Source organism: Chiloscyllium plagiosum, chromosome 3, assembly GCF_004010195.1.
Source record: "Chiloscyllium plagiosum isolate BGI_BamShark_2017 chromosome 3, ASM401019v2, whole genome shotgun sequence".
NCBI classification, from domain to species: Eukaryota; Metazoa; Chordata; class Chondrichthyes; order Orectolobiformes; family Hemiscylliidae; genus Chiloscyllium; species Chiloscyllium plagiosum.
Window position 1 is genome coordinate 97,824,166 of NC_057712.1, and position 13,360 is coordinate 97,837,525.

The 13,360-nt window shown below is 40.1% G+C and overlaps 1 protein-coding gene across 1 annotated transcript in view; it reads right to left on the bottom strand.

The window, feature by feature from the left end:
* The window catches only part of orc3 (origin recognition complex, subunit 3), a 67,017-nt gene that overhangs the window by 8,274 nt on the left and 45,383 nt on the right, over nt 1-13,360 (bottom strand). The window contains exons 14-18 of the mRNA XM_043686893.1: nt 12,390-12,526; nt 9,794-9,894; nt 8,015-8,112; nt 890-1,031; nt 384-500 (exon numbers count right to left, since the gene is read on the bottom strand). Coding sequence (XP_043542828.1) covers nt 384-500; nt 890-1,031; nt 8,015-8,112; nt 9,794-9,894; nt 12,390-12,526 — 595 coding nt within the window. The remainder of the gene's footprint in view (nt 1-383; nt 501-889; nt 1,032-8,014; nt 8,113-9,793; nt 9,895-12,389; nt 12,527-13,360) is intronic.

A 13,360-nucleotide genomic window follows, 5' to 3' on the forward strand; every position in this document is an offset into this window, starting at 1 on the left:
GCACTCCTAGTAAAATTACTATATTAACTGGGGGAGGCAATGATCTAATGGTATTATCGCTGGGCTATTAATCCAGAGACCCAGAGAATGTTCTGAGGACCAAGGTTCGAATCGCGCCATGGAATTTGAGTCTAATGTTGACCATGAATCTATTGTCAGGAAAAACCCATCTGTTTCACTAATGCCCTTTGAGGAGTGAAATACCTGGTCTGGCCTACATGTGACTCCAGACCCACAGCAAAGAGGTTGACTCTTTTCTGCCTAATGGGCAATAAATGCTGGCCGAGCCAGTGATGCCCTCATCCCCTGAATGAATAAAGAAAAAAATTAACTGGAAAGCAAGACATGAATACAATTTGAGCGACAAAGAAACGAAAACCCACCTGCAACCAGTCATACAGGTTAATCAATCGCCCGCATTCCAGGTGAAGTTTATAGACTATACAAATATCAGGTGCTGTATTAGTAATGGTTCCTCCCTCACTCCTCAAGGCTTCATTCTGTTCCAGTGCAAAATGGTAAAATTAAATTTCCTTTTAGAAAGATGCCACGTGCTGTATAATAATGATATTTGTGGAACTGAAAGTGAAACTGTGTTTCATAAAATCAGAAAAACATTCTAAACCAAATATAAGTATTTAGCTTTCATGTCTCTACATTAAAACGAAAAGAGCTAGTAAGAGGCAGCTACTTAAGCTTGATTTTATACTTAGCTGAATCAAAGGGAATTATATGGATGAAATTATTAAATGCTTCAATAAATAATTAATAATAAACAATTAGTGAAATAAATACAAAATAAAAAAGCTAGCGCTAGTTCACTAGTAGCCCATCAGGAAGCAAATATACTAAATGGTAAAGTCATGACTGATTGTTTGCTGTGTTTTACCTGTAGATAGTTGTACGGCTTACTTAAAGCTGTCTGCAAGGCAGTGCGAGGGGTAGCATTTAAGTGTCTACGAATAGTGTTGGCACCACTGAAATATACAACCTCATGGAGTGGCTGGGTCTCTGGTGGCAAAAGATACTGCCTGCAAAAGGCACAAAAAACACATGTAGTTGACGTTTACAACTTCAAAAAACACATCTATCTCAGCTGACTAGTTAGAGTCCACTCTGCTCCAATAAAGAACCTCATTTTCTTATTGAGAACATCCAGCGGGAGATAAAACACTCTCGCACTAGTGTTTCTCTTCAGTTCTTTGCAAAAAGCATTATAATACATTTTAATGCAAAAATGGGCCACAAATAAGACAACCACTGTTAAACACAATAAGGAATTCAGGAAGGAGTTCTATATCCAAACAGTGGTGAGAGCATGGAACTTGTGAGTGAGTGGAGCAGTTGGGACAAATAGCACAGATGCATTTAAGGGAAAGCTAGGTAGGTACACCAGAGAGAGAGAAAAAAATAGAAGGACATGTTCATAGGATGAGATGAAACTTCGGTGGACCACAAACACTAACTTAGTGTGCTCAGCCAAATGGTCTAATTCTGTGGTTTAAACTATGTAGCAATTCTCAAGTTGACAGGATTTTTCTAATTTTGCAATCTTGGGCAGGGATGTTAAACAATTAAAGCTGGAGACGAGACTAGCAATACCTGACATGACAGCAATGGCAGCTGATTAAAGTTTGCAGGCCACACATTTCTATCATCAACGTTACTTCCAGCAACAAGAGAGTGTTTCCAAGTCATTGCCTGGCAACTGGGAAGAAGAACTAACATAACATTCTTAAAGACAAACACAGATTGAATCACGTTTGGTAAAACAATAAACATTCAGCTCTGGGTGATGTGAAGAGAGCAGAAATGTCCGACTATGTCAACATGCAAGCAGAAACAAGAACTGCCTCTCAGCAGATGGTGAGTGCAATGCTTGAAAAATTATATGCTAGAATAAATTTCTCTTCTTTCCTGGGTATGCTTTAATTTTATTTCTTCAAAATTATTTTTCAGTTTTATTTGCAAATTGACTGATCCAAAGTATGTTTCAGTCTGATGGTTTCAACTGAGTTTGGAAATTTTAAACTCATTTAAAGTTAGGGCAATTGCTTACAAATAACAAGCAAGAGTTGGCTCTAAGTTGTATGCTTTAATTTTTTTTAAGCTGGTATTTTGACTACTTTATGTAGCAAAAGGGCAAAACAGAACAAGCAAATTCTATAAGCAATTGTTGATTTTCATAGCCAAGGATCCATTCCTCAGCTTTCATTTTAAATGTTATCCACAAATTGTATAGTTGGGAGTTGGCGTGGTTCAGTTATCCAGATGGTTACAGTGCAATGCAGAGTGATGCCAATGGCACAGGTTCAAATCTCCTTGCTGGCTGTGAAAGTTCATGGAGCTCTGCCTACTTACCTTGTCCCAATGCCTGCTGAGTGGTGCCCTTCAAGATGTATGTAATAATTGTCTTTCTTCAATGGGTAGAGACGGATAAAGAACAGGAACAGGCCTCTCAGACCACCAAACATACGCCAACACATGATGCCTTTCTAAACTAAAAACCTTTCATCTCTGTAGGATCTGTATCCATCTATTTCTTGTCTATTCATGTAACTGTCAAGATGCCTCTGAAACGCTTCTACTGCCTCCTCTGGCAGTGCATTCTAGACACTTATCACCCTTTGTAAAAAACCTTGCCTCACTACTACTTTAAACTCTTCCCTCTTTTACCGTAAACCTATGTATTTTATATTTCTACCCTGGAAAAAGACTCCAACTATCCATTTTAGCTATTCCTCTCATAATTCTGTAAACTTCTATGAGGTCACCTCACAGTTTCCAACATTCAAATGAAAACAAGTCAAGTTTCTCCAGACTCTCCTTATAACTAATGCCGTCCAGTAAGGCAAAGTTCTGGTAAACCATTTCTGTACCCTGAAAAGCCTCCACATCCTTCTGGTAGTGTGGCAATCAGAATTGTACACAATTTTCTAAATGTGGCATAACTGAAGTTACACATAGCTACATCATGACTTGCTAATTTTTATACTCTAAGCCCCAACTGATGAAGACAAGTATGCCATACATCTTCTTGACCACCTTATTCACTTCAGTTGCTCTTTCAGGAAACTGTGGAATTCTACGCCTAGATCCCTCTGAATATTAATACTTCTACAGGCTCTGTCATTTACTGTATACTTCCTTGTTGCATTAAACTTTCCAAATCTTCCATCTGTTTAGATTAAATTCCATCTGCCATTTCTCCACCTAAGACTCCAGCCTATATACATATCTGGCAATCCTCCTCACTATCCGCAGCTCCCTCAGTCCATGTGTTGTCTGTAATCTTACAAATCAGACCACCTACAATTCTCCCACAAATCATGTATGTATATTACAAACAACAGGGGTACCAGCACTAATCCCTTCAAAACACCACTGGTCAGATATCTCCAGTCAGAAAAACATCCTCTCCCGCTACTGTTTCTTCTATAACCAAGCCAGTTTTGTATCCGTCTTACCAAATCACTGCAGATCCCATGTGACCTCACTTTCTGTATCAGCTTGCCAGGAGGCACCTTGTCAAAAGCCTTGCTAAAGTCTACCTAAACAACGTCCACTGCCCTGGCCTCAATTATCTTTGTCACTTCCTCAAAAAACCCAATCAGGCTTGTGAGACACAATCTCTCCCTCACAAAGTTATGCTGCCCATCGCCAATAAGTCCATATTTTTCCAAATGTGTGTAAATCCTGTCCCTAAGAATCTTCTCCAATGATTTCTCTGCCACTGATGTAAGGCCCACCAATCTGTAATTTCCCAGATTAACCTAGTTGCCCTTCATAAACAAAAATGTTGTGCACTATGCTAATTACTTACTAGTATTTATAATGAAAAAATGATTGAACTAAAATGCTTTATGTTGCAAATTACATACTAGTCATACAAATTTCCTAGCAAATTACAGGCACTTTCCTAGCCTTGATTGTAAGCCATAGGCGGAGTTAAAATGCTTGACATTGCCAGAGCTCTTTGCCTTATTTTACCCGACAATCAGGATTACATGTAAGGGTTAAAAAACATCGGCAATAGTTCTGTACAGGGAAAAATAAAATTTTTACTTTATAGAACTTTAGAATAAATGTATTGCATACTTTGTAAATACTCACTTATACTCAACAGTGATACAGCTGCATAGATACACTGAGGGAGTCATTTTGACATCATTATTCTATCAACCAGAGACTAATCAGTCAGAGCAATACTCTGGCTACTAATCATACTGACATCAGTTTGGCAGAAAGCAAACTTGAATTTGATTTATTTCCTGTTACGTTAGATTTTGAAACCACATCTTCTTTCAAACAGGCCTTTTGGAAACTCTACCAAATATATGGTGCACTATCAGACCAGTCACCACTTAGATAAATATAACCCTTTTGTTAACTATTTAACAGAGATATTTGTTTGATTGGGGGAGTGGATGACTTCAATTTGAACTTACCAAACCTCAAGTTCAAGCTCAATGATGTAAAAGGTCAAGTCGCCACGGTCCCACAGGAGTATATGGCTACTTTCTTGTTAGACAGAGCCAAGGCCAGTGGTGCTTTAACCGGAGGGTCACCATGCCTCAGACAAGGAGCAAATCTGAGAAGGTGGGCCCTTCATGGGAAATTCAACCTGCGCTCTTGGCATCACTCTGCTTTGCCAATCAACCATCAAGCCAATGGAGCTAAGTGACCTCCGAGACTCAACAATACTTTGCTGTGAAGCGGACGTAGATCACAGTTAATCAAAATCACTGGTTATAACCTGGAGACGAGAGTGTGGTGCTGGAAAAGCACAGCAGGACAGGCAGCATCTGAGGAGCAGGAGAATCAACATTTCAGGCAAAAGTCCTTCATCAGGAATCCTGATGAAAGGCTTCGGCCTGAAACTTCCATTCTTCTGCTCCTCGGATGCTGCCTGTCCTGCTGTGCTTTTCCAGCACCACTCTCTCGACTCTGATCTCCAGCATCTGCAGTCCTCACTTTCGCCTCAAAACCTGCAGACCGGCCATCTAACTCATTCAATCGCAGGAGGGAAAGAAACTGGGGGAGAAAAGGGGGATAAGACAGAAGAAAGAAGTGAACCTACAAGTACAGAAATCCTCTCAAGCTGTTAAAAAAACCAATCAGATAGAAGGTAGCAGAGACAGTGGGCAGATTTTTGCAAGCATTCTTAAAGTGTGCAAATCACTTAGTGAGATTCCAGAACAGCCAACACATAATTTTTCAACAAGGAGGGACAGGAGGCTAAACTGTACAATGAACCAGTTAGTCTGACATCAGTCCTGGGTAAATCTTGGAATCCATTATTTAAAGTAAAATTAGTGAGTATTTAGAAATATGAGTTGATTGATGACAAATGCACATATTTGCAAAAAGCATTGTATTTTACAAATTTAAAGATTTTGTAGGATGACCATCTGTAACAGATAAAGAACCAACAGTGCATAGAGGAAATAGATTTTCAGAACATGTTAATGGGGTGTCTCACAAGAGATTTTACAGGAAAATACAGCATGTAGAATTAAATATCGAAGATCAAAAGATCAAAACACGCTGTAAGAATTATGAACAGGGCATTCAGCCCGTCAAGCCTGTTCCACTATTCAATAGGGATCATGGATGATCCAATATTCTTTTAGTCCCCTTTCCTGCGTTTTCCCTGAAACCCTTGATTCCCCAACTGATCAAGAATCTATCGAGCTCAGCCAAGTATAGACAAGGACTCAGCCCCCACAGCTCTCTGTGGCAATGAGTTCCAAAGACTCTCAATCCTCAGAGAGGAAATTCCTCCTCATGTAAGTCTTAAATTGACACCCCTTTATTCTGAGACTTTGCCCTCTGATCCTAGACTCTCCCAAGAGGAGAAACATTCTGTCAAGCCCTTTAAGAATCTTTTATGTTTCAAAGAGATCACCTCTCATTCTTCTAAATTCTAATGAGTAAAGTCCCAGCCTGTTTAATTTTTGCTCATAAAACAATCCTTCCATACACAGAATTATTCCAGTCAATCTCCTCTGAACTGCCTCCAATTAAATGACAGCTTTCCTCAAATAAAGGGATCAAAACTGCTTTCACTATTCGAGATGTAGTCTCACCTTCTACAGTTGCAGTAAGACTTCCCTATTATTATATTCCAGCCCCCTTGAAATAAGAACCGACAGTTCATTCACCTTCCTGATTAGTTGCTGTGTTTGTGTGCTGGCTTTCTGTGTTTCATGTGCAAGTACCCCCAAGTCCCTTTCAGGTGCAACTTTTCTCCATTTAAATAATACTTCATTCTTTAGTTCTCCCTTCCAAACTGAGCAACTTCACCTTTTCCGATTTGTAGAAAATGTGTTAGCAAACAGAAACACGGGTTAGGTGAAAGGGGACTGCTTGGATGGGGCGGGGGGGGGGGGGGGGGGGGGGGGGGGGGAGGTGGGTAAAAATGATGTCCCTGAGGGGTTTCTGCTTGACCACATTTGTGCTGTGCTTGATACAATTTAGACTTGGGCAGTGGAAATGCAATCCCAATCTCGAAGGAAAACCCAGCAAGTTACACAAGTCTTGAAGAGGACTCCGATATATCAGCGTGTTCAGCATGATAAGTAAGTGCTTCACTTTAATGTGAATTTTCCCTGGAGTGTTGGAGGCTGAGGGGTGACCTTAAACTAGTTTTAAAAATCATGAGGTGCACAGATAGGGTGAAATAGAAGTCTTTTTCCCAGGGTCGGGGAATCCAAAAGTGGAGGGCACAGGTTTAGGGTGAGAGGAGAAAGATTTAAAAGGGACCCAAGGGGCAACCTTTTCACACAGAGGGGTGCGTGTGTACAGAATGAGCTGCCAGAGGAAGTGGAGGAGGCTGGTACAGTTGTAACATTTAAAAGGCATCTGGATGGGTATGTAAATACGAAGGGTTTAGAAGGATATGGGCCAAAAGCTGGCAAATGGAACTAAATTAATTTAGGATATCTGGTTGGCATGGATGAGTTGGACTGAAGGGTATATATCTATGCTGTACATCTTTATGACTGTAAGTATGAGGTAATATATTTTGAGAGAAACAACAATGAATAGCAGCATACACTCAACAAAAAATTACTAACAGTTGTTATTGGACAGACAGAGCCAACAATTTGAATAAATAATTCCCTGAAAATGAATATCTATATGGAGCACTGCATTTAAAAAGGTCAACAGCATTTTGGGTTTTGTGAGGAGGATAAAGCAGAAAAGTTCACAATTAATGAGAAGCCTCTACAAAATGCTAGAGAAGTTAGCATTAGTTCTTGGTCACCCCTTTGAAGAAAGGATGCACAGTGATGGCACAGAAGAAAAACAGGAGGAAAGGCTGCGCTAACTGGGCTTGCTATTCCAATTAAGTGCAGCAAACTATGACAAGACTTAACATGGCCTTTTAAAATGCTTGATGATTTTAATCGAAAGCAAATAAGGACAAGCTGTTTGGTTTGGTCGGGGAGCCAATGATAAGTTGTTGTCAGATTTGTAGCGGTCACTAAGACAGTGAGTGGGGCTTGGAGAAAGAACCCGCCGGGGATTCTCTGTGATGGGTATTTTTCAGAGCTTTTACTTATGTCTTGACACCCACTGCCCAGAGATGTTTTAGCAGCCTCCTGGTTGTCACGTTTCAGTCAGGAAGCAGGAAGAGATCAAAGTGTGTAGGGAGTATGGGGAGGGGGAGAGAAGCTGAGAGATATGAGAGCGCAGTGAGACAGAGAGAGGAGAATGTGGATAGAAGGCTGGCACAGAGATCTGCCACAGCACACTCACAGAACAGATGCAAATGCTCAATATTTTCTTTACACCTACCATCCTTCGAAGATCGAAGGGTTTTAGAGTCTTAGGGACATAACACACCATCACCTTGACTAAATCTAGCAGGAAAATGGCACCCAGCTCCTGCATCACAGGAGCAGTACGACACAGACGTGCTCACCAAGTTGAGAGGTCCAAAGGAAATCATATTCCTGAATCAATCATGACATTCCAATTGTTCCCACTACCATTTTTTCTGTCTCACCTCACAAGTTTGTCCATAAATTCAAGAACTTCCATCCGCAGTGCCTCAAACCTGCTTAGTTTTTTGGATCTTCTTGATTTCTTCATTTCCATCAAGGTCTATGAAATTAAGAATAATACAGTAGGTTTCAACAACCACTCATTCATAGAATGGGTAAACTGAGCACAATGCCTTTGTCCCATGCTCTAATATTGCTGGGGTCTGTTTTTGTAAGCAAGGGTGCTCTCTTGCTGTGACTGGGCTCATACACCTTGCACTGTGCAGCTCTTTCCCCAGACAGAGGAGTAAAACTAGGCAACGATTCCAAGTAGTGTGATCAGCTTACAATTTGAAGCCGTTCTGATCATCATCTAAAGGAAAACAGATTGTGTGAGAGACAGAATGTGCGAGACTGTGACAGAGAGGAGGTTAAGAGTTACAAAAGAGAAGTCAGAGATGGAGAGAAAATGAAAAGAAAGTAGTCATTAGAACTGCTCAACTTTCACTGGTACTTGGAGCTCCCTGACATACACCAAATAAATATATCCTTTGGTTGTTCAGTACATTTTTGCACTCTTCATATGCCGAACAAAACAATATTACAACTAAGCTGAAAATGATAAAAGTAACATTCAAAATCATACAACACCAGGCTACAGTCCAACAGGTTTATGTTCACCTATGTTTTTGAATGCAAGTCAAATACAGAATTACAGAATGGCCCATGATCAGTCAAAGTGTAAAACAAAAATGTGGTGCATTCAGATTATCCCTTGTATTCAGCAGGTGCTGATGGACTTCAATGGTTAGAACTAAAGGACAGGAAATGATGCAAGATAGTAGTTGCATATTTATAATTGTGTGTATGAGAGAGATTTTAACATCTGTGTATGCATAGGCCAAAGAACCTAGCAAGAGACGTGTGGTAGTAAAAGTACATCTTAACAACTACAATTTAGGAGACATGGATGGCCGCACAGATAGAAACATAGAAACTGGAGAAGGAACAGGCCAAAATTCAAGCTTGCCCCGCTGCCATTCAGTATGGCCACGGCTGGTCGGCTAACACAGTATCCTATATTGCTTTTCCCCCATACCCTTTGATCCCTTCAGCCCTGAGAACTATATCCAACTCCTTCTTGAAAACATTCAGTATTTTGGCCTCAACCACTTTCTGTAGCAGAGAATTCCATTGGTCACTGCTCTTTGGGGGAGGGTAGAAATGTTGCCTCATCTCAGAAAACAAGATCAACTATTGATCTTGGAGAGTTCAAAAACAAAGAAAGTTTCCAAAAACAGTATGGAACAGGAATTGATACTTGTTACGCCTGAGCTCTTGAAAATAACCCTATGCTATGGAAGCATCCAGGGTGGCCTTTTAAAACAGACATCCAGTCCATTCCATATGGTAACAAGAAGCTTATGAGGACCTCTGAGATCAAGAATGCTTTTAGCAGAGTAGTATTCAGCATGCAAACTACCAAAAAAAAAGTCAGTGAATTTAAAACAAAGTTGAAATTTCTATTGTACACACTGTACTCCCTACTGCTGCTTTCTGCCTTCATCAGCTCTCCTCCCATTCTATCCCTCTCTTCCCTGAGGATGTCTGTCAATGTGCCCACAATGACAGATGTGTACAAACCAAACATTAAATCATTATGACTTCTATCGACATTTTTCAAGTAAGGGTTTCAGCAATGTAAACCGTACCATTTTGTCATCTTTTTTAAAAGACAGCACAGAAACAATCTGGAAATTTGGCAACATTACAGAAAAATAAGGTAATTGAGAATTGAAAACCTTTTGGAGTTCATAAAGGTCAGTCTTTTTCTGTAGTGATTTCTCTGGTGACGTTTTGTTATTTTCATCGCCTTCTTTGTCGTGCATCTCAGGAGCAATGTCTAGATACAAATGAGAAAAGATTTTTGTAAGATACAGTGAGGTAGTTTTTTTCCCCCTCCAAAGAACACTTACAGTCATAGTGTCATAGAGATGTACAGCATGGAAACAGACCCTTCGGTCCAACCCGTCTATGCCGACCAGATATCCCAACCCAATCTAGTCCCACCTGCCAGCACCCGGCCCATATCCCTCCAAACCCTTCCTATTCATATACCTTTTAAATGTTGCCATTGTATAAGCCACCACCACTTCCTCTGGCAGCCCATTCCATACAAGTACCACTCAACAACTACTTCGGGACAAGAGAAAATAAAACTGACATAAAAACAGAATCTCCTTGTGATACTGTGAGGTAAATGCCACTCACCAAATGGCATTACTTCACCTATCCACTGCTGGGCGACAATGCTATTAACTAAAAGGGCCAAATAGCCGCTGACTGTGCTCCCTTTGCTGTTACAGAAGGCAATCCAGCCTCTAGAAACACTTCAGAGACTCCATCAGCTAAAGGCTAATTTGATCAACACAAGAAACAAAAAAAAACCACAAAGGTATTTAAAAGAAGTGAGTTTTCCTCTCATTTACTTTTAAGGCAAAGCGATACCAGTATGCGAGCAATAAAGGAACAGAAAGATATGCAAATCAGGTTTGATAAAACAAGGAGGGAAGACAGACTCGTGAGGAGCTTAAACACTAACATTGACTAAATGGCCTGTTTCTGTCCTGTTATAACAATGCAATGTCTTTGTTCATTAGTTATAAAAATATTAAAGATCGGGGATAAAGGCTTTTGGACTAGACAGTTAAAGTGGGAGGTCATCTAATGAAACCTCCAACTGGAGTTGGCAACTTCATTAAAACATCCAAGTGGCCTTAAGTACTCCCATTGTAAATGTTTGTGCAACTGTCTGATCAGGACCAAGACTTCTTAAATCGGAATCAAAACTAATTGGCATGGAATTTTTTAAAACCAATAAGGCAGATTGGTCTCTTACACATGTAACGCCAATAGTTAGCAGGAAACTCTCATTGTAGGCTTAACACAAACACAAACAAGCAGAGAGTATGCCTGCCTAGCTGTCCAAGGGGTTTGAAAATATCCTTTCACCTCAGAAATAAAGGTCCCAAGGCAGCCATCGGCCAAAGGGCTTCTTCTCTTTTGCCTTCTAAACCAACTGGCAGGATTGTCCATTAAATGCGTTTTGGTTGTCAGTGGGCCAGGGATAAAGAACACTCATTACATGGAAAAAAAATTGACAATCTCATCCAAAGATCATTGAGATAAATGGCGAGTGTACTGGAAAAATTCATATTGCCACCATTAATTTTGCTTAACTTCTGACCCGTGTCTTAATTCATCTGACATTACACAGCAGAGGATGACAAATGGATTTCATTTCTCCATCACTGGAATTCCTCAGCATGATAAACATAACTCATGACTAATAGGTTGTGACCATCACAACTAACTGGAACAAAAGGTCTTGTATCCATTTCTACATTCACTGATGCAAACGGTGACCAACTCCAAACTGATTAGCTATTGCTCAAAAGACAGCAACAGTCTGTAAGCACACCGATTTAAAACAAAAGATACGAAAGAGTGGTCAGGGATATGGCAGATGAAATTTGGTGCAGGGGAGTGTAAAGTGTTGTATTTTAGAAGGAAGTGGCAATTATAATTAAACGGTGCAATTTTGAAGGAGGTGCAGGGATACAGAAACGTGGAGGTTTAGATATGCAAATTAGATAAGTAAACAGTTGGACAAATTGAGAAGACTGCTGAAATTGCACATCCTTTGAATTTATTAATAGAGACATAGAGTACTAAAATGAAAGAATTATGCCAAAACTTTTTAAATCACAGGTTAGTCTCTGTGACAGAGCTGTGTCGAATTGAGTCTACCCCATGGAGGTTGTTGAAACTTTCGACAGAGTGTGCAGAGGAGATTTTCTCTAACTTTACCAGAGTTGAGGAACTTTGATTGCACGGAGTAACTAAAGATGGGACTGTTTTCCTCAGAACAGAAAGGTGAAGGAAAGATTTGATAGAGAAGTTGGGGAGAATTGGTTTCCATTTACTAACAAGAGTTCACAAATGAGAGATGATCAACCAAACACATCTTAGTGGCAATGAAATGGCTTTTAAAAAACAACTCAAAAGTTCTGACAATCTGGAATGCATTACTTAAAGTTTGTTGGAAGTAGATTTATTATTATACGCAAAAGAGAAGTGTACCAATTCCGAAAAAGGGAACTATTGAAAAAGAGCAGTGAGTGGAACTAATGAGACAACTCTTTCAAACAGGCACAATGCATCAAAGGATCCCTTTGTATAGTTCTAGGAAATTGAATTGAATGAATCATTTAATATGCAAGAGTCTTGTCAGCTGACACATTCCACAATGATACTGGAAATCTCAGCACTGCAAGGCAAATTGTGACTTGTCATGCAACAATATTGTATCAGTGGAATACATTGCTCAGCACTTACCATCCAGTTTCTGAAACTTTGAGAGGAATTCTTCAAGTTTTTGCCTTATGTCAGTGAGAGGTTTTTGTTGCTTGGAAGACTTTAGTACGTCTATGCATTTCTGAAGCAGACACACCAGTTCATCATTTGCCATCATTCTGTGCCAGATAGAAAAAAAAACGTACTTTAACCCGTACCATAAATTCAACAAATGTACTGAAATGAACCTCCCTTTTCCACCTAAGGTAGGAACAGGTCAGACCATTCAGCCCCTTGAGCTTGTCCCTTCATTCAGTGAGATTGTGGGTAACTTGACAACAGCAGAATACTGTATTTTTCCAATGCTTTAGAACATATGGGTAGCTATGTGCCCTGCATAATATTGTTTAATTATTACAAAAAGGAAAAATGCATATAGCAACTGATCAGACAAAGATAAGAGGAGAAAATGCTGACCACGTGTTTTAAAAAAAAATTCTCAAGGTCAGGTTCGTAGGAGAGTAGTCTGACACAGAACAAACGACCAAGAGGCGAGTCTGCTAGAATATGAGCATTTTATTCCCCGCAGCGTCGCCAAAACCAGGTCTCATCTTTACAACGGGTCTGGCTTATACTCACTCTACATGTTACCGGAACTGGGAGCCGTCAGTTCTCGTAGAGCGGTTGCCAACAACCCACGCTCGGCGGTTAAACGTAACCCCGGAGCAGACTCACCGAACTGGAGACTTTTCCAGCTGATATACTCTTTTCCAGATATAAACATTCATGTGAACAGCAGAGCAAGGCTAAAAAACACATTCCATTCTGGTTACATACAGATAAGAAGATTCACACGGGGAGGTGTGTAATAAGATTCACACGGGACTAAGCAACACCTCCATTCCAGTTAGATTCACACATGTATTGGGACATAATTTTTAACAGTTTCACCACATTCCACTGCTTGGAATTTTACACCACAACCTGTGACTCCACTTTCACAGAACTACACA